At 54.1% G+C, this 20,911-nt stretch overlaps 2 protein-coding genes across 2 annotated transcripts in view; one reads left to right on the top strand and one right to left on the bottom strand.

Annotated features, from left to right (window-relative positions):
* USP35 (ubiquitin specific peptidase 35) overlaps positions 1-11,897 on the top strand; it is a 55,969-nt gene extending 44,072 nt beyond the window's left edge. Inside the window, exons 7-11 of the mRNA XM_068976763.1 lie at positions 7,364-7,457; positions 8,359-8,465; positions 8,924-9,572; positions 9,834-10,547; positions 11,730-11,897. Of these exons, the coding sequence (XP_068832864.1) occupies positions 7,364-7,457; positions 8,359-8,465; positions 8,924-9,572; positions 9,834-10,547; positions 11,730-11,897 (1,732 nt within the window). The remainder of the gene's footprint in view (positions 1-7,363; positions 7,458-8,358; positions 8,466-8,923; positions 9,573-9,833; positions 10,548-11,729) is intronic.
* A 4,546-nt stretch (positions 11,898-16,443) lies between these two features.
* Positions 16,444-20,911, bottom strand: part of GAB2 (GRB2 associated binding protein 2) — a 54,029-nt gene continuing 49,561 nt past the window's right edge. The window contains exons 8-9 of the mRNA XM_068977080.1: positions 18,173-18,298; positions 16,444-17,380 (exon numbers count right to left, since the gene is read on the bottom strand). Coding sequence (XP_068833181.1) covers positions 17,237-17,380; positions 18,173-18,298 — 270 coding nt within the window. The 3' untranslated portion in view covers positions 16,444-17,236. The remainder of the gene's footprint in view (positions 17,381-18,172; positions 18,299-20,911) is intronic.

Below are 20,911 nucleotides of genomic sequence, written 5' to 3' on the forward strand. Positions count from 1 at the left end.
CATACTCCCCCAGGTGTAGTCACACTGGATTCCAGCCCCAGTCCTCTCCCCACTTCTGATACCTGAAGCCTGAGTTCCAGCACCCCGCCCCTGCCAGCCCCAGTGGACTTGCATGTCAGGCTGAGGAGTGCCTGGTGGTACTGACTGTCTGTGCAGTTCTTCCTCTGCTCCGGCTGCCACGAACAGCCCGCTGCGCTCTCCTCTGAGGCCACGAGGCTCCCCTTCCACCCTGGCTGATCTCCTTGCCAGTGAGGAGGCTTCCCAGGTTGCAGAAGTCTTTCCTCCTTTATAGCTCCCACCCACTGGTAAACATCTCATCCCAACCCAATTCCTGTCTTGCTTGCTTGCTTTTTTTCCCTACCCAGTTACATGGAGGTTTTTTTTTTTTTTTTTTTTTTTGCCTTTTTAGCCAGCCTGAGGCCTTCTGTCAGTGTTCAGTATTCTGTGAGAATGATTTCGCATACAGGTGTATTTGTGGCAGAGGGTGAGCTTCATGTCCTACTGCTCCAACATCTTGATCTCTCCCTGTGGCCAGTACTTCTAATCCTGTAGTGTTGTTGTCAGAAAAGATGCTGGATATGATTCCAAGTTTTCTTAAATTTACCAAGGCTTGCCTTGTGGCCCAGCATGTGGTCAATCCTGGAGAAGTTCCACCTGCACTTAAAAAGGAATTTGTATTTTGCTTTTGGATAGAATGCTCTATGAATATCAATTAAGTCCATTTTGTCTAATATGTCATGCAGGGCCATTATTTCTCTCTTAATTTTCTGTTTGGATGATCTGCCCTTTGATGAAAGTGTGTGGGGAGGGTTAGAGTCCCCTACTATTCTTGTACTACAGTTGGTTTCTCCTTTTATGGCTGTTAGCATTTGCCTTATATATTGAGGTGCTCCTATGTTGGGCACACACATTTATAGTTGTTAAATCTTGGATTGATCCTTTGATCATTATGCAGTGTCCTTCTTTGTCTCTTATAACAGTCTTTATTTTGAAGTCTATTTTGTCTGATGAGCTACTCCAGCTTTCTTTTGATTTTTATTTGCATGGAATGCCTTTTTCCGTCTCCTCATTTTCAGTCATATGTGTCCCTAGATCTGAAGTGAGTTTCTTGTAGACAAGGTATATATGGGACTCATTTTGTATCCATTCAGCCAGTCTGTGTCTTTTGGCTGGAGCATTTAATCCATTTATATTTAAGGTAATTATCAATATGAATGTTCTTATCGCCATTTTGTTGTTTTAACTTCGTTTTTGTAGGTCTTTTCCCTTCCCATCTTCTTTGCTTTCTTCTCTTGTGATTTGTTGACTATCTTTAGTGTAGAGTTTGGATTCCTTTTTCTTTTTTTATGTGTGTATGTAGTGTAGACTTTTGGTTTGCAGTTACTATGAGGTTTTGGTATAACAGTCTCTACAAGATTGTTTTTTAAGTTGCTAGTCTGTTAATTTCCCATGCATTTCCAATATGCTGCATTTCTGCTCTGCTCTTCTTAACGTTTGCTGGTCATGATATCATATTTGTGAGTAGATGATTTCTTACCTCTTTGTATGTTTGCCTTTACCAGTGAACTGTCCCATTCATAATTTTCTTATTTCTAGTTGTAGCCTTTTCTACTTAGAGAAATTCCTTTAACATTTGTTGTAAAGCTGGTTTGATGGTGCTAGATTCTCCTAGTTTTTGCTTGTCTATAAAACTTTTGATTTCTCTGTCAAATCTGAATGAGAGCCTTGCTGGGTAGAGTATTCTTGGTTGCAGTTTTCTCCCTTTTATTACTTTAACTATACCATACCACTCCCTTCTGGCCTGCAGAGTTTCTGCTGAAAAATCAGCTGATAAAGTTATGGGGATTCCATTTTATGTTATTTGTTGCTTTCCCCTTGTTGGTTTTAATATTTTCTGTCTTTAACTTTTGTCAGTTTGATTAATATATGTCTCAGTCTGTTCCTCCTTGGGTTTATCCTGTATGGGACTTTCTCCTTTCCCATATTAGGGAAGTTTTCAGCTATTATCTCTTAAAATATTTTCTCGGGCCTTTTCTCTCTCCCCGTTCTGGGATCCTATAATGAAAATGTTGGTGTGTTTAATGTTGTCCCAGAGGTTCATTTAGTGTATTTTCACTGCCTTAAAAATCCTCTGCTCTATCTGTTCATCCCCTTCCAACTCCTGGCAACCTTCTTACTGTTTTCATAGTTTTGCCTTTTTCAGAATCATACAATTGGAATCATATAGTATGTAGTCTTTTCAGATTGAGTTTTTTAACTTAGTAATATGCATTTAAAGTTCCTCCATTTCTTTTCATGGCTTGAGAGCTCATTTCTTTTTAGCACTGGAAACTGTCCAGTGTCAGGATGTACCACAGTTCCATTTATCCATTAACCTGTTGAAGGATATAGGGTATTTTGTTGCTTCACAGTTGGCAGTTATAAATGAAGCTTGCATCAACATACTTGTGCAAGTTTTTGTGTGGACATAAGGTTTCACCTTCTTAGGGTAGATACCGAAGAGTATGATTGCTGCATAGGATGGTGAGAGTGTATCTGGTTGTGTAAGAAACTGGAAAACTTTCTTCCAGAGTAGCTATACTATTTTACATTTCCACCAGCAATAAATGAGAATTCCTGTTGTTCCCCGTCCTTGCTAGCATTTGGTGTTGTCAGTGTTCAGGATTTTGGCCTTTCTTTTTTTAAAAAAATTAGTGCTTACTGGAATATAGTTGCTTGCTAATGTGTTAGTTTCTACTGTACAGCAGGGTGAATCAACTCTATGTGTATATATACCCCCTCTCTTTTGGATTTCCTTCTCATGTAGGTCACCACAGAGCACTGAGTAGAGTTCCCTGAGCTATACAATAGGATCTAATTAGTTATCTTTTTATACATAGTGTCTATAGTGTATGGATTTTGGCCTTTCTAATAGGTTGTTGTTGTTGTTCAGTGGCTCAGCCGTGTCTGACTCTTTGTGACCCCATTTACTGCAGCATACCAGCTTGCCCTCTCCTTCACCATCTCCCGGAGTTTCCTCAAACTCATGTCCATTGAGTCAGTGATGCCATCCAATCATCTCATCCTCTGTTGTCCCCTTCTCCTCCTGCCTTCAGTCTTTCCCAGCATCAGGATCTTTTCTAATGAGTCAGCTCTTTGCATCAGGTGGCCAAAATATTGGAGCTTCAGCATTAGTCCTTCCAACGAATATTCAGGGTTGATTTCCTTTAGGATTGATGTGATTTCCTTGCTGTCCAAGGGACTCTCAAGAGTTCTCCAACACCACAGTTAGAAAACATCAATTCTTCGGTGCTGAGCCTTCTTGGTGGTCCAACTCTCACATCTGTACATGACTGGGTGGAAAACCATAATTTGATTATATAGACCTTTGTCGGCGAAGTAATTTCGCTGCTTTTTAATATGCTGTCTAGGTTTGTCATAGCTTTTCTTCCAAGGAGCAAGTGTCTCTTAATTTCAAGGATGCAATCACTGTCTGTGGTGATTTTGGAGCCCAAGAAAATAAAGTCTGTCAGAGTTTCCATTGTTTCCCCAGCTATTTGTCATGAAGTAATGGGACTGGATGCCATGATCTTAAGGTTTTTTTGAATGCTGAGTTTTAAGCCAGCTTTTTCACTCTCTTCTTTCACCTTCATCAAGAAGCTCTTTAGTTACTCTTTGCTTTCTGCCATAGGGATGGTGTCATCTGCATATCTGGGGTTATGGATACTTTTCTTGGCAATCTTCGTTCCAGCTTGAGCTTCATCCAGCCCAGCATTTCACATGATGTAACTCTGAATAGAAGTTAAATAAGCAGGGTGACAATAAACAGCCTTGATGTACTTCTTTCCCAATTTTTAACCAGTCCATTGTTCCATGTCCAGTTCTAACAGTTGCTTCTTGACCAGCATGCACACAGGTTTCTCAGGCAGGTAAGGTGGTCTGTTATTTCCATCTCTTTAAGAATTTTCCACAGTTTGTTGTGGTCCACACAGTCAAAGCCTTCATTGGCTAGGCTTTATTGTAGTCAATGAATCAGAGGTAGATGTTTTTCTGGAATTCCCTTGCTTTCTGTACAATCCAGTGAATGTTGGCAATTTGATCTATGGTTCCTCTGCCTTTTCTAAATCCACCTTGTACATCTGGAAGTTCTTGGTTCACATATTGAAGCTAAGCTTGGAGGATTTTGAGCATGACCTTCCTAGCATGTGAAGTGAGTGCAATTGTATGGTAGTTTAAACAGTATTTGGCATTGCTTTTCTTTGAGATTGGAATGAAAACTGACCTTTTCCAGTCTTGCGGCCACTGCTGGTTTTCCAAATTTGCTGACATACTGAGTGCAGCACTTTCACAGCATCATCTTTTAGGATTTGAAATAGCTCAGCTGGAATTACATCACCTCCACTATCTTTGTTTGTAGTGATGATTCCTAAGGCCCACTTAACTTCACATTCCAGGATGTCTGGCTCTAGGTGAGTGATCACACTATTGTGGTTATCCAGGTCATCAGGATCTTTTTTGTACAGTTCTCCTGTGTATTCTTGCCCCCTCTTCCTAATATCTTCTGCTTCTGTTAGGTCCATACTATTTCTGTCCTTCATTGTACCCATCTTTGCATGAACTGTTCCCTTGGTATGTCTACTTTTCTTGAAGAGATCTCTAGTCTTTCCCATTCTATTGTTTTCTTTTATTTCTTTACACTGTTCATTTCAGAAGGCTTTCTTATCTCTCCTTGCTATTCTTTGGAACTCTGCATCCAGATGGGTATATCTTCCCTTTTCTCCCTTGCCTTTTGTGTCTCCTCTTTTCTCAGCTATTTGTAAGGCCTCCTCAAACAACCATTTTGCCTTTTTGCATGTCTTTTTCTTGGGGATGGTTTTGATCACCACCTCCTGTACAATGCTAAACCTCTGTCCATAGTTCTTCAGGCTCTCTGTCTATCAGATCTAACCCCTTGACTCTTATTTGTCACTTACACTGTATAATCATAAGGGATTTGATTTAGGTCATACTTGTACGGCTTAGTGGTTTTCCCTACTTACTTCAATTTAAGTCTGAATTTTGCAATAACAAGTTCATGATCTGAGCCACAGTCAGCTCCCAGTCCTGTTTTTTGCTGACCGTATAGAGCTTCTCCATCTTCAGCTGCAAAACATACAATCTAATCTGATTTTGGTATTGACCCTCTGGTGATGTCCATGTGTAAAGTCATCTCTTGTGTTGTTGGAAAAGGGTGTTTTCTATGACAGGTGTGTTCCCTTGGCAAAACTCTTGTTATTTAGCCTTTGCCCTGCTTCATTCTGCACTCCCAGGCCAAACTTTCCTGTTACTCCAGGTGTTCCTTGACTTCCTACTTTTGCATTCCCATCCCCTATGATGAAAAGGACGTCTTTTTTGGTGTTAGTTCTAGATGGCCTTGCAGGTCTTCTTAGAACCATTTGACTTCAGCTTCTTTGGCATTAGTGGTTGGGGCATAGACTTGGATTACTGTGATACTGAATGGTTTGCCTTGGAAATGAACTGAGATCATTCTGTCATCTTTGAGATTGCATCCAGGTACTGCATTTCAGACTGTTTTGTTGACTATGAGGGCTACTCCATTTCTTCTAAGTGATTCTTGCCCACAGTAGTAGATACAATGGTCATCTGAATTAAATTTGCCCATTCCCATCCATTTTAGTTCACTTATTTCTAAAATATCAATCTTCACTCTTGCTGTCTCCTGTTTGACCACTTCCAATTTACCTTGATTTATGGACCTAACATTCCAGGTTCCTATGCAGTATTGTTCTCAACAGCATGACTTTACTTTTACCATCAGACACATCCACAGCTGGGCATTGTTTCTGCTCTGGCCAGCCTCTTCATTCCTTCTGGAGTTATTTCTCCTCTCTTCTCCAGTAGCATATTGGACACCTGCCAACCTGGGGGGTTCATCTTTCAGTGTCATATATTTTTGCCTTTTCATACTTCTCATGGAGTTCTCAAAGCAAGAACGCTGGAGTGATTTGCCAATCCCTTCTCCAGTGGACCACGTTTTGTCAGAACTCTCCACCACGACCTGTCCATCTTGCCTTACATGGCAAGGCTCAGAGTTTTGTTGGGTTAGACAAAGCTGTGATCCACATGATAAGTTTGGTTAGTTTTCTGTGATTGTGGTTTTTATACTGTCTGCCCTCTGATGGATGAGGATGAGGGGCTTATGGAAGCTTCTGGATGGGAGGGACCGGCTATGGGGAAAACTGGGTCTTGCTCTGGTGGGAAAGCCATGATCAGTAAATCTTTAATCCAGTTTTCTGTTGATGGGTGGGGCTGTGTTTCCTCCTTGAAGTTTGGCCTGAGCCCAAGCTATGGTAGGTGTAATGGCAACCTCCTCCAAAACGATTTATGCCAGCAAAGCTCCTCCCAGGACTGCTGCTGTCAGTACCCCTGACCTACCCTTCTGCCAGAGACTCTCAGAACCTCACAGACAGGTCTGGCTGGCTGTTGTGGGGTCACTGCTCCTTTCTCCTGGGTCCTGGTGGGACAAGGTTTTGTTTGTGCCTTTGAAGAGTCTGTTTCCCCAGTCCTCTGGAAGTTCTGTAATCAAATCCAGCTGACCTTCAAAGCCACCTTCCCTGGGAAATCTCAGTCCCTTTGTTGGATTCCCTGCCTCCTGGTGGGTCAGATGGTAAAACATCTGCCTGCAATTCAGGAGACCCGGGGAATCCCTGGGTCGGGTAGATCCCCAGGAGAAGGAAATGGCAACCCACTCTGGTATTCTTGCCTGGACAGTTCCATGGACAGAGGAGCCTGGTGGGCTATGGTCTATGGGTTTGCAAAGAGTTGGACACAGCTGAGAAACTGACACTTGCCAGATCCCCAGGTTGGAAAGTCTTGCTCCAGGAGATGTGGTTGTCAGGAAGGGCTTCTTCTCGTCTCCCATAGGATCAATGTGTCAAGAGCCCCAGCCTACTCCCACAGCGCCCTCTTTTTTTCCAGCATATTCTTCACATTGACCTTGCTCATTCGAGGAAAGAGGAACAACTTGGGGGTGGTCCTAGGGGAAGGGACTCTGGTTGGAGTGGGGACCTGCTACTCTGGATGGTCTGAACACCATCACCCAGGGATGCAGGGCGGAGGGTGTGAGCGGCTGGTGGTGATATTGGCATGGACTTTGGAGCGTGTCTGAGAGTTCAAATATTAGAACCTTAGGACATTCAGATCTTGGAGTCAGGGGCTGTTAGAACTGGAGTTGTTCACCTGCCCCCCTGCCCGGCTTCTGGCCCAGAGTTGAGCTACAAGTGTCTGTCCTGCCTGTGGCCTGGAGGCCTTGGGTTGCCACAATGTGGGTGAGTTAGAGGCTCTTTGGGTGCCCTGGCTTAACTCTGGGTGCTCTGTTTTGAAGTTTCAGACACTGTGTGCTCCGTTTGACCGAAAACAACTCACAGCCCTTGATGACGAAGCTGCAGTGGCTCTTCGCCTTCCTGGAGCACAGCCAGGTGAGTCCAGGGGGAGCAGGGTGTGGGAGGCGGGGGATGCTGGAGAGGAGGCCTGGTCTGATGCCTCGCCTTCATTGGAGCCTGCCTGCACCTGCCTCCGGGCCCCTGCTGGCTGTAAGCTGTTGGGCCCCCGTCCAGGCAGGCGTGGGTTCACGGGCAGACCCATGGGGCTGGCTCAGTGCCCTGACTGGGCAGGAGAGGGCTTGCCGGCGGAGCCCCCCGGTGTAGTGCTGCCCACATCGCTCCCGTCGGTGGTCCAGTCCGCCGTATGAGGTGTTGCTCTGTTGGCTGGCTGTCCTTTTGGAGCACTCACACTGCCAGGCACCCTGAGGGCTGTATGTTTTATTCACTGCTTCTGCCCTCATGGAGCCTAAGGGCCTTGACCAGGCATCACACCAGGCCCTCTGCAGGGGCAGGGGCATGGAGGTGCGTCAGCCACAGTCATGCTTTCACAGGGCGCAGTCTGGGGGGGAAGATGGACCTGTAGTTCTTAAGCCGAGAATGAGGCGTGTGTGGTTTCCACACAGGGTAGGGAGAGGTTGATCATGAGGGGGATGGTAGCCCTTGGAGGACTGCATGGGACAGGGTCCCTGCATCTGGGACTTGAACTTTTAGCTAAGCTTCTGATAGGGGAAAGGGTGTTTCAGGCAGAGGAAAGGGCAACAAACAAGGGAAGAACAGACTCCTGGAGGACTGTTTCTCTACGTGGATGCCGTGCTCTTAGGCGGCATGGACTTGGTAGGATGGAAAAAGTCAGGGACGGACAGCTGGGAATGAATGGGGAGGCTGGGAATTTGGGGCAGTGACTCCCCAGAGCGCCCCTCAGGCACGGCACGCTGTGGAGCTGGTTGGTGAGTGGCCCCCCAGCTCCTGACTCGTCTGTCTTCTGCTTTGGTTGCAGCGTCCTGCCATTTCTCCAGAGAACTTCCTGTCTGCATCCTGGACACCCTGGTTCAGCCCCGGCACCCAGCAGGACTGCTCGGAGTACCTGAAGTACCTGCTGGATCGGTAGGGGAGGCTGGGGCTCCGCGTCTGGAGAGGGTGCTGGGGGAAGCCCCGTGGCCCTGGGCGGCGCTGTCTCTTTCTGGAAACTGGGGTGTGGCCCGGCGCTTGTGGAAGGCTTGGAGAAGATGGGGACAGGAGCTGCGGGTGGGGGGACGTTCTGGAGGTGCTGACGTGAAGCATGACCGGGGAGGGTAAGTGTGTGTATGTACACTGTGCTGTGCTTGCCTGAGTGTGCACGTGTGTGTTTTCTCATCAGCACTCTGGGGGCACGCACACAGCTTTTTGTGGCAGGTTTGTGAGCTTTATGAAGGTTAAGTATGTAGTGTGCGTGCTTGTCCTGAGTACACGTGCTTGGATGCCACCTAGTACACATGCAAGTGTGTTCCCTGTGCCGCCTGCTGCACGTGTGTAAACGTGTGTGACCCGTGCGTGTGGACGAAAGCCTTGCCTCCCCGCACCAGGCTGCACGAAGAGGAGAAGACCGGGACGAGGATCTGCCAGAAGCTCAAGCAGTCGAGCTCGCCCTCGCCGCCCGAGGAGCCCCCCGTCCCGAGCGCCACCTCCGTGGAGAGGATGTTCGGGGGCAAGATCGTGACCCGGATATGCTGCCTCCGCTGCCTGAACGTCTCCTCCAGGGAGGAGGCCTTCACGGACCTCTCGCTCGCCTTCCCGCCGCCCGAGCGCTGCCGCCGCCACCACCACCATCACCACCACCGCCGCCGCCGCCTGGGCTCAGTGCTGCTCCCCGCGGAGGACGCCGGCGCCCCGGAGCCAGGCAGCGCCGGGCCTCCTCGGCAGAGGAAGCACTGCATCACCGGGGGCGTCCCCCCCACCATCCTGGACATGGAAGGCCTGGGCCCCCACGGCCTCGGGGGGCAGAGCGGGCAGGAGGAGAAGGCGGAGAGGGGGCAGAGCACAGAGGAGGCGGCGGCGGCGGGAGAGGAGGAGGGGGAGGCAGAGAAGGTGGAGGAGAAGGAGAAGGTGGAGGAGAAGGCGGAGGAGAAGGCGGAGGAGAAGGCGGAGGCGGAGGAGAAGGTGAAGGAGAAGGCGGAGGAGGAGGTGGAGGAGAAGGTGAAGGAGGAGCGAGAGAAGAAGGTGGAGGAGGAGAAGGTGGAGGAGAAGGTGGAGGAGAAGGTGGAGGAGGAAAAGGAGAAGGAGATGGAGGAGGAGAGGGCAGAGGAGAAGGCGGAGGCAGAGGAGAAGGTGGAGGAGAAGGTGGAGGAGGAGAAGGAGAAGGAGATGGAGGAGGAGAGGGCGGCCCAGGACGACGAGGAGGAGGAGGTGAAGAAGGTAAAGGAGGAGGAGAAGGAGGCCCAGGAGGAGAAGGAGAAGGAGGCCCAGGAGGAGGAGGAGAAGGAGGCCCAGGAGGAGGAGGAGAAGGAGGCGGCGGCCGCCGATGGGGAGGAGGCGGCTGCCGGCCCGGGCCCAGGGACCCTCCAGAGTGCTGCGGCCGCCTCCGGGGACGGCTCCCGCTCGGTCCTGGACCTGGTCAACTACTTCCTGTCGCCTGAGAGGCTGACGTCGGAGAACCGCTACCACTGCGAGTCGTGCGCATCCCTGCAGGACGCCGAGAAGGTGGTGGAGCTGAGCCAGGGCCCGCGCTACCTCATCCTGACGCTGCTGCGCTTCTCCTTCGACCTGCGCACCATGCGGCGCCGCAAGATCCTGGATGACGTGTCCGTGCCCCTGCTGCTGCGCCTGCCGCTGGCCGGGGGCCGGGGCCAGGCCTATGACCTGTGCAGCGTGGTGGTGCACTCGGGACTGTCCTCCGAGAGCGGCCACTACTACTGCTACGCCCGCGAGGGCGCCGCCCGCCCCGCCCTGGCCCCGGGAGCCGCCGAGCGGCCGGAGCCCGACAACCAGTGGTACCTGTTCAACGACACCCGGGTGTCCTTCTCCTCCTTCGAGTCTGTCAGCAACGTCACCTCCTTCTTCCCCAAGGACACGGCCTACGTGCTCTTCTACCGGCAGCGACCCGAGGAGGGGTCCGAGGCCGAGCCTGGCTCCCCCCGCACCCGGGCAGAGCCCACCCTCCACAAGGACTTGATGGAAGCCATTTCTAAAGACAACATTCTTTTCCTGCAGGTGAGCAGACCCCCACGGGCTTCCAGCAGCCCACTGGCTCCGATTAAGTGGCTGCTCCTTTCTCAGAGTCTTTTCCTTTTTCCTTTGATCCACTCACCTCACTCAGTGCTGGGGGAAAAAAAAATCAGTGGGCCAGACAGACCTCCTGATTTAGAGGGACACACATTCAGTTCAGTTCAGTCTCTGTGTCTGACTCTTTGTGACCCCATGAACCCACAGCACGCCAGGCCTCCCTGTCCATCACCAACTCCCGGAGTTCACTCAAACTCATGTCCATCGAGTCGGTGATGCCATCCAGTCATCTCATTCTATGTCGTCCCCTTCTCCTCCTGCCTTCCATCTTTCCAGGAATCAGGGTCTTTTCAACACACATTAGGAACAACTGTTTCTTTATTAAGCTGTTGTGTGCTGGAGGGGCTCTGTGAGTGAGCAGTGGATACGAGCGGGTGGGGGAGGCCTTTGGGAGGGTTGCCCTCTCACTGTGCCAACTCCACTCCTAAGAGTCTAGGGTGGCATCAAAGTACTTAGCAACTGGAACAGCCAGGGCTCCGAGCAGCATGAGGCATGCTGCCGTGAACAGCTGGGGTGGTCACACCTGGACCCTGGCCAGCGGCACCTGGGTGGGGGACACTGGGTCTGCGGCCAGTGGTGAGGGGTCTCCAGGGCTGGCCCCAGTGCGGCAGGAGGGAGAGCTTTCTCCTCGGCAGAGTCTGTCCCTCTTGCTTCGAGAGGAAGGAAGCCTGCAGAGAGGTCCTGGTGGGGTAGGAGTTGACCTTTAAAGTCTCTGGACTGTCTCCTCCAGGTGCCACCTGAGGCCCCTGTCCGCTGTTCAGTCTAGTCAATAGAAGTGAGGTGCTGGGAGAAGTTCAGTCTAGTCAGTGGAAGTGAGTTCCTTTTCTCCAGGGTGCTGGGAGCTTATACTGGGAGGGGAGGAGGAATGGTTTCGAAACCTAGATACAGGATGGCTGTGGGTCCAGCCCTCCCATCCTCCGGCTGAGCAGGAGTATCCCTGGGGGGAAGCTGAGGTGCTCCCTCCCCAGGGGTGAAGCTCCGAAGGGCTGGGTGGCCGCAGCGGCGGGTAGGGACGGGGGGCGGGGGGGTGATGGTGGGTGGTGAAGGGAGCACTGTGGCTTCAGAGCCTACGTTTGAAACCTCCTGCTCCATCCCCATCTGTGTTTCCAGGAGCAGGAGAAGGAGGCGCGGAGCAGGGCGGCCTACATCTCCGCACTCCCTGCGTCCCCGCACTGGCGGAGGGGCTTTGACGACGACAAAGATGAGGACAAAGGCCCTCCCGGGGGCTGCAGCCCTGCAGGTGGCAGCGGTGGTGACTTCCACAGACTGGTCTTCTAATGGGAACCCTCGATCCAGCCCCCCGGCCTGCTCGCGCTTGTGGGGTGCCACAGCCGACCTCGGGGTGGGGGGCCCAGGTCCCGGGCAGAGACGCTCGGCCAGGTGGGGTCTGGGGGAGGCTGTGGAGGCAACCCCTTCCAAGGGCGAGAGCGATGGAGCAGGGGCTGCCAGCCTCAGCCTGGCAGGCACAGAGACTCAGAGGCGGAGGTGGGACCCGGGTCCCTTAAACTGCCCTCAGGCCCCGACGCTGGGATCAGCCCCCTTAAGACTTGCACCCGAGTTGTGGTCAGCTTGGATTAGCTGAGATGGACACTCTCTGGGCCTCAGCCCCTGCCCCGTATTTGCCATCAAGCAGCAGTTCCCTTCCAGCTCCTTTCAGACAATCCTGTGTCTCTATAGTACAGACCTGAGGAGGGTCCCAGCCCCAGCACAAACAAGGGGCTGCGTGTCGCCCCTCCGGCCGCATCGTGCTTCTCCGAGGGGACTGAGGCGATGTGCGTGGGTGCTGACGCTGTCCTCTTGCGAGGAGCGTAGGTGGGAAGCAGGCTGGCGTGGGATCAGAGCGGCCCCCCCAGCCCCGCCGACACCGAGCTGCAATGCAGAGGGGATGGACGGCCCCTTAGCCCCATCTCCTGCCTCAGTGCCTGAGATTTCCCCCCCTTCTGGGTACGAGAGAGAGTCCTTATTTTACTGCAAGTATGTGTGTGTCTCACGACGTCTATCCTGAGGGACGCTGGCTGGCTCAGCGCCTCAGCTGTTGGTCACGGTCCCCGGAGCTGGTGGGGGCGGTCTGGTGAGGAGCAGATACTGCCTGCGTTGTGTCCTGACACTGCTGTACCCTTTCTAAACGGAGAGGAGAGAACCAGGGTCTCAAACAGGAATAAAAAGAGGTTCTCTGAAGCCTTCAAAGCTGTCGTTCCCCCTGCTCTAGCCATGGCTTCTCGTGGTCTCTGGGCAGGAAGGCAGGGACACCCCCTTGCCCTGCTGACCTGCATGCTGCACCGGGGAGGTGAGTGTGCCCTGCACGGAAGTGCTGTGTAAATGTGAGGCCTGGTGGGATGTACCTGGAATGGGGGGTGGGGTTTGACTCTGGAGAGACGGGTGCACAGGCTGGGGCCGCCCGGACAGGACACTGTAGACGGATTCATCGATCAGCTCCGGGCTGCCTGGAGCTCGCGGCTGCTCCCACACTCCTTTCTTACCCCTGATAACCTGGGTGGGTGGGCTCAGGCCAGGAGCAAAGCAGCCTGCAGCCCTCAGGGCCCGCCCATCTGGGAACCTGGCACAGCGACTGCCTGGCCGGGGGCTTCCTGGGCTACAGTGGAAGAGCTGAGCTTTGGCCCCAAAGCCCACGGAGCCCTGAGATTCAGGGACCAGTGCAGGTGGGCTGACAGGTCTGTCAAGAGACCGAATGGTCATGCTTAGAACTCACCTCTGTGGTCCAGCGCGCCTTTGAAGAAAGATGAGCGGGCAGAGGTTGCTATTACTTCCATTTCACACACCAGGAATACAGATTCCAAGGTGAGGAGGATTCGCACTTGTTCTTACAGCCAGGAAAGGTCCCCAGTCGTCTCCTGTTGAGTGGAAGGTGGAGTGGCTGGGGATGGGGGCGGACTGTCTGGCCGAGGACCGGTGTCCTGTGAAGCCCGCTGCCCACCCCCCGGACGAGGCAGATGCCACAGTCTCTCTGCTTGCTTCTCACGGACTTTATTGTCATCTAGCTCCGCCACTCCAGTAACAAGGGCCCTGCAAGCTCCAGGCCTGTATCATGTGTCCCCACTGCAAAAACAGGACGCCTGTGAACGCATTCCCATCCCACCCCAGACCTACTCACAGGATAAATACATGTTACAATTTTTTTTAAAGAAAACAATAAATTAATAACTTAAGTGATTAGGCACCAACAGCAATTTGAAAAATTAAATGTCAATTTTAAATGGTAACAGGGCCAGAAACCTAAGAGCGGGGTTCTTCTAGCCCATTTTCTCTTCTTGATAAAGCAATGATTCCGTGAAAATGATTCTACATTTCAAGACACGTGTAGCCAACAAACACGTAAGAACACACACCACCAAATACACGCCAGCCCCACAGCAGGCGGCCCACTGGCCCCCCGAAGAGCTCTGAGTTTCGTAAGGCGGCAGCTTGAGCGCTCCTGTGCGCAGCCTCTGACCCTCGCTGTGCGCAGAAGGACGGACGGATGGAGAGGGGAAGGACACACCGACTTCCCTCCTGCCCTGCGCCCTCCTTCCAGTTTCTGGAGCTCCATCAGAGGGCCGTGGGCAGGGCAGGGTGGGGTGGGGTGGCCACAGCTGGGGGCCTTAGCCCCAGGGCAGGCTGAGAACCGTTGTGCTTCTGTCCTAGGGATGGGATGCAGTTGAACAGTTTCGAATGTAAAAGTTACTGCAATCAGGTCTAGAGAGGGCACTGGGTTAACTGGCCCTCGAGACAGGTCACAGAGCAGGTAGCAGCCACAGAAGAGGCCTCAGGGCCCAGCTGACCCCACCGAGGTGGGGAAGAGACACAGCTCCCTGCAGGCATTCCTTCCTGCCTTTGACCCCGCAGAGCGGGGGAGCTGGACCGGGAGGGGACAGCTGCTGCTCCTGGGAGCCCCAGGCAGGAGGGGGCTCTGCTGGCCGATGCAGGGCTTCCTGGGGTCTCTGTCCGCGCCAGGCCACCGCACTCAGAGGCGAACTCTGAGCCACTGACGGGAACGTCAGACACCTGGTACCTGGGGCTTTTGAGCCCCACGTCTCTGCCTTCAGCAGTCTCTGCTCCCACCTCCACCCTGAGGGTTTGGGAGTTGGAGGAACCAAGAGCTGGAGGGAGGCCTCCCTGGAGGTTAGATTTGAACACCTCCATCTCTCGGGACTCCAATCAGTCTCACTCACCTTATGGCAGATTCGGAAAGCACTGACATCATTAGGGCACCTGATGATCAATAGGGAGTGATACTGGGAACTGACGCATCCCTACCTGGGCCCACCTGTAGCCTCTGGGGTGGGGGTGGGGGTACCATTCAAAGCCCTGCCGTATGAGACTGTCTGCAGAGAGCCCTAAAGGGACACAGGGCTGGGCAGTGACCTACCAAACCCTGCCCAGGGTAGGCCACTGCCACCATCACTTCAGCTGTGCGAACACCAAGGCCTTGCTGCTGCTGAGGGTCTGGCCTGGGCCCATACTCCCAAGTCTCTTGTTTCCAAAGCACAAGTCTCTCCATCTTCCTCCACTGGTGCCCAGACCCACCCTCCTTCCTCTAAAAATCTGACCCTTCCTCCCCTCCGGCCAAGTCAGGCACCCGCTTTTCCTAGAAACCGCATTCCCTGATCTGCACTCCTTCCCACTCCTGCCCACACACCAGCCTCCCGGAGAAGCAGCCTTGACTTCTCCGCACATCCCCAGCTTTGAGTCTCTCACGGCCATCACCAACGTGTCCTTGTCTTTTTCTTCTCATCGAGCGTGACCTTCTCAAACACAAAGTCTGATTAACTCCTGTGTCCTCAGTGTGCAGTCCAGACCTGGCCACAGCAGCCGCTGCCGTCACTTAACTGAGTTGATGTGACTAGTAGTAGGAGTTCTCACCTGTTGAGACCATCTCTCCCAGGACGGAGTACAGTCAGGCCTCAGGCTGCCGAGGGCGTGACTGTGTGTGTACACACGCTCACAGGAGCAGAAAGGTGAGCAGTAGCCACCTCCCTTAGGCAGGGTCAGAACTCATTTCTTTTGGAGGAAAAAGGCCTGTTCTCCCCAGGGTAGGATGAAACATCTGGTCTGCCCAGTTGCCTCTGAAACTTTTAAAAAACTTGGCCAAGAACTATAACATGAGTCTCCCTCCCCAGACTTGGGAGAAGCCTGGGGTGATGCCCCCCTTCTGTCCTGGCAGAGGGCGACACCGACCTGGGGGCCTTTCCAGCCTTGCCGTCTCCTGTCCCTGTAGCCAGGCCTGAGCCCTACAGGGCACCTGGGACTCCACAGAGCAATGGGGGGTGACCTGAGCTGACCGTGCACCAGGCCAGGCCCCAACCTTTCCTGGGCCCTGCACAAACCTCAGTCGGAGGGCACAAGCCACCGGCCACCCTGCCACATCCTCGGGGCTCTGTTCCGCCCGCCGTCCGTCAGTCCTGGCAGCTGCCCTCGCCTGACACCAGGCCAGTTGCTCCCCGACAGCGACGTCACCGCTCCCTCTCTGCTCAGCCTGCGTCTCCGCGGCACTGCCGGGGGCTCTCTCCAGCAGGTGCGCTGGGTGGACCTCCCAGAGCCCCTACAGCCCCCACCCCAACTCTCAGCCGCCCCCGCCGCGCCCCCAGTCTTACAGAAGCTCATTTGCTGCGCCGTCTCCATGCCAGTCCCAGGCACCCCCAGGTGCCTGCGCCCAGGCTGTCCCAGGGTGGCCCCTCGGTACTCCCACCCCCGCACACCCACCCTGCACCCCGCGTCACCCCCCGCAGCTCCACCGGCCCTCCTCGCCATGCCGGCGCCCCCGCCCCCACCCCGTCGCCCAGCACGGTGCAAGCCTTGTCCAGAGCAGGGCCTCCGGGCGGGCGGGGTCCGGGGGTACGGCGCTCTGTCCCGGACGGCAGAGCCGGCCTGATGCTTCACGGCCCCAGGGGCCCAGCCCCACAGCGTCTGTCTCCCCATCTCCTGGGCTCTGAGCCCCGCTCCGTGTTCTCGGTGGCCGGCCGTCCCCAGCCTCTCCCTCCTTCCACATCGCCCACTCCTGAGAGTGGGGGGCTGCCCCGAAACCCCTGCGGGGCTCCACTGCCCTTCCGTGTCTCGGGCTCCAACTCCTCTGTCCCTCAAGACGGCCTCTGACCTTCCTCCGCGGCTCCTCCGCCTTTAGGTGGCCTCGCCCCGCCTCTGCCAAGGAAGACAGGGACGAAGAGGTCCGTGTCCACACTGGCCTGCTGATCCTTGGGTGCCTGGTCAGCAGGACGATGTGGCCTCTTCTGGGACCGAGGCGGGGAGCCCAGTAGCTGGAGGCCGGACGGTGAGGTGCGGAATCGGCTCAGAGCCGTGGCCCCGCCCCCACACGTCCGGTAGATATTTGGGTCTGAAGGGCAGGCAGACGCTTAAGGATGCTTTTTGGCAAGAGCTCTAAGGTAGGATGGCCATTGCTGATAAAAATCAAAGGTGGACCTGGAGAGGGCAGAGGAAGTGCCTCGATCAGGCCCTCGCCTCCCAGGGGGAAGGGGTCAGGGTCCCTGATGCCAAGTGCTTTGAAGGCCAGAGTGGCAGAGGAGAGAGGAGGTGGGCAGGAGGGCGTGGTGGAGAGGCGAAGGGTGAGCAGCCGGGAGGCCGGCTCTGCAGACTGGCCTCCGGGCCCCTCCCTGGCGCGGGCGTCACAGCTTGGCGCCCTTGGAGGGCTCTGAGGACTGCCGCACGTCTGTCCACTCCTGCATGGTGCTCTGCAGGGCCTGGGTCTTCTCCTTGTCCACCTGAACGTAGTCCACCTTCTCGTCGGAAGTGACCGATGACGTGGATGGCTGGGGGACAGGCCAGGGAGGTTGAAGGGGCCGTGAGTTACTGTGACACAGGGAGCAACAGGCGGCTCTTCCCGAGTGGTGTCAGGGGCGAGGAGACGGGCTTCTACCTGCCTCTCCAACCTGTTTTTCCCCCCTCAAAGTGGCATGTAGAGCCTGACCTCCACCCTGCACCAGCCCTCCTCCTCCTCCTCGATGCCACAGCCTCTGCCAACCCTCTTGCTGTTGCAGTTCTGAGGGAACCCAGGCCCTTCCCTGGGTCCAGGCCTCCACCCACTCCCCGTGGCCCCTTGTCCAGAAGGAATTGGCCGGGCGCCACCAAGTGCCAGCTGCAGGGCTCTGTGGGGGCACGTGGTGAGCACGCACAGCCGCCCTGGGTGGGGGGGACCGTGTCAGAGCTTCTGTCTGGACCGGGCAGCTAAGTGTGCCTCCGGGGGTGGAGGGCGGTGTGCTTTTCCCAGGCTGCACCCGGACAGCGCATTCTCAAAGAGCTCAGGACCGGGACACGTGATCCCCACATCTCAGCTCTGTCACGGGTTCACATGTGACCCTGAGCGGACTGTGACTGTGTGTGCCTGCATCTGTCCAATCGCACGGTGAGGGGAGGGACAGGTGGATGGAGGAGGGTCTGTGGGCTCAGGGTGCCTGAGTGCTGAGGCTGAGGGCACATGGGCCCCGTGAGACTCAGATCTCAGCCCAGCCTGGCCGGACAAGGCCCCTGGCCTCCGGGACCCCTCCACCCAGGGCCCCAGGAGCTCGGCAGAACCACCCCCCCAACACTCCCACCCTAGGCACCTTGCGGTGGGGGCTCGGGGAGCTCGGCTGGAAGTCCAGGGCCAGATAATCCACACTGCCAGTGCTCTTCTTAGGCGCTGGGCTGTTGGTGCCGCTGGGAACGGGAGATGCAGACACGGGGTTTTGCTATCACAAAGGAGGGGAAAAACTGTTAGTAACTTCAGAAGTAGACTAACCCACCACCGGGGGAAAAACACACCTCTGGGAGTGACAGCAGCTAGCTCAGTCAAGGCCTGCTCTGTGCCGGGGACAGCCCGTGTTCCTGTTTAGACCCTCACAGCAATCCTGTAGGCATTATTACTTCTCTTATTATTTTTACAATGAATATAAAACTGGTTCAGAGAAGTTAAAGCAACTTGCCCATGGCTGCACAGCTGGTGGGCAGGGAGACGTTCCAGCCTGGGCTGCCCTCGCTGTGCCGCGCCGCCTCCTGCCCGGGCTGTCAGGCCGGGCCTCACCCTCCCTGCCTCCCAGACCGGCCCTTGCTCGCTGCCCTCAGAAGGGAGCCGTGCTCCCTGCCCTCAGAAGGGAGCCGTGCTCCCTGTGTGCCGGACCAGCCCTGCTTCTCTGGGGCTCCCACCACGGCCTGGAGCGGGGCAGTCACCCCGCAGCAGCCTGGCCCCCAGCCTGTCCCGGCTCCTCAGGGGTCACTAGAGAGGGCCCTCGTCAGCAGGCGGCGCGAAGCCCTGGTCCCCCAGCAGCTCTCGGATGACCCGCTGCAGGGCCAGTCTCCCCAGGCACCGAGGCCAGCTTGTCTGGCTCTCTCCTGAGGACGCCTTCTCACGAGAAAGGTGACAGTCCTGTGCTGTGCTTTGGTTCCTTCACTTGACGGGTGGGTTCACGCTCTCACTGTGTGTCTCTCACATGTCCGTGTCTATGTCTCTCACATATCCATGTGTCTATGTGTCTGTGTCTCTCACATATCCATGTGTCTGTCTCTCACATGTCCATGTGTCTGTCTGTGTCTCTCACATATCTATGTGTCTGTATCTCTCACATGTCCGTGTCTGTCTCTCTCACGTCTATGTGTCTGTCTCTCACGTCTGTGTCTCTCACATGTCCATGTCTATGTGTCTCTCACATATCCATGTGTCTCTCACATGTCTATGTGTCTGTCTCTTACAAGTCCATGTGTCGATGTGTCTCTCACATATTTGTGTGTCTCTCACATATCCATGTGTGTCTCTCACATGTCTGTCTGTGTCTCTCACATGTCCATGTGTCTGTGTCTCTCACATGTCTGTCTCACGTCTGTGTGTCTCTCACATGTCCATGTGTCTGTGTGTCTCTCACATGTCTGTGTCTCTCACATCTGTGTGTCTGTGTCTCTCACATATCCATGTGTCTCTCACATATCCATGTGTCTCTCACATGTCCATGTGTCTGTGTCTGTGTCTCTCACGTCTGTGTCTGTGTCTCTCACATATCCATGTGTCTCTCACATGTCCGTGTGTCTGTATCTCTCACGTCTGTGTCTCTCACGTCTATGTGTCTCTCACGTCTATGTGTCTCTCACATCTCGTGTCTCTCACATGTCTGTGTCTATGTGTCTCTCACATATCCATGTGTCTGTCTCTCATATGTCCATGTGTCTCTCACATGTCTGTGTCTATGTGTCTCTCACATGTCTGTGTGTCTCTCACGTCTGTGTGTCTCTCACGTCTATGTGTGTGTCTCTCACATCTATGTGTGTGTCTCTCACATGTCTATGTGTTTGTCTCTTACAAGTCCATGTGTTGATGAGTCTCTCACATATTTGTGTCTATGTGTCTCACATCTCTGTGTCTCTCACGTCTGTGTCTATGTGTCTCTCACATATCCATGTGTCTGTCTCTCACATGTCCATGTGTCTGTCTCTCACATGTCTGTGTCTATGTGTCTCTCACATGTCCATGTGTCTATGTCTCTCACATGTGTCTGTGTCTCTCACATATCCATGTGTCTCTCACATGTCCGTGTGTCTGTGTCTCTCACGTCTGTCTATGTGTCTCTCACATGTCTATGTCTCTCACATCTCTTGTGTCTCTCACATATCCATGTGTCTGTCTCTCATATGTCCATGTGTCTCTCACATGTCCATGTGTCTGTGTCTCTCACATGTCCATGTGTCTATGTGTCTGTGTGTCTCTCACATGTCCATGTGTCTGTGTGTCTCTCACATGTCCATGTGTCTATGTGTCTCTCACATGTCTGTGCAGCTGCACCCTGGGGAATCCCTGTGGCCCACTCTGTGAGGCTCCCCCAACACGTGCGCTTTCCTGCCACGGGGCAGACACTCATTGGACGCTCATACTCCCATGCCTCCTCCCGGTCATGGGGACAATGGGATGAGGAAATGAGGAGACCTTTTGCTTCTGAAAAGTTTTAACAGGATGGAACAAGGGGGTTAACTTGGGAAGCTGCCCCAGTTTTTCCCGGCAGGCGCCCCTGATGACGATTCTGAAACACCATCTAACCGCCTGGCCTGTGGACCCTCGTGTGGCCCCCAGGGGACGAGTGCAGGCTTCCAGAGATAGCATTTGGGGTCCTTCGTGGTCTGACTTCTAGTCCAGCCTCCCCGCTGGCCGCCCCCACCTTCAGCCAGAGTTAATGACCGTGACTCTCCATGTCCCCATCCACACGGCCACCTCTGCCCAAGGGCCCGTTTGCGCACCCTGCTGTGATCGCCCATCCTGTGGGTGCGCCCCCATAACACCGCCTCTCCAGGGCACTGACTACACTGCCTGGGTCACAGTCGTG

Source organism: Capricornis sumatraensis, chromosome 8, assembly GCF_032405125.1.
Source record: "Capricornis sumatraensis isolate serow.1 chromosome 8, serow.2, whole genome shotgun sequence".
In the NCBI taxonomy this organism is placed as follows: Eukaryota; Metazoa; Chordata; class Mammalia; order Artiodactyla; family Bovidae; genus Capricornis; species Capricornis sumatraensis.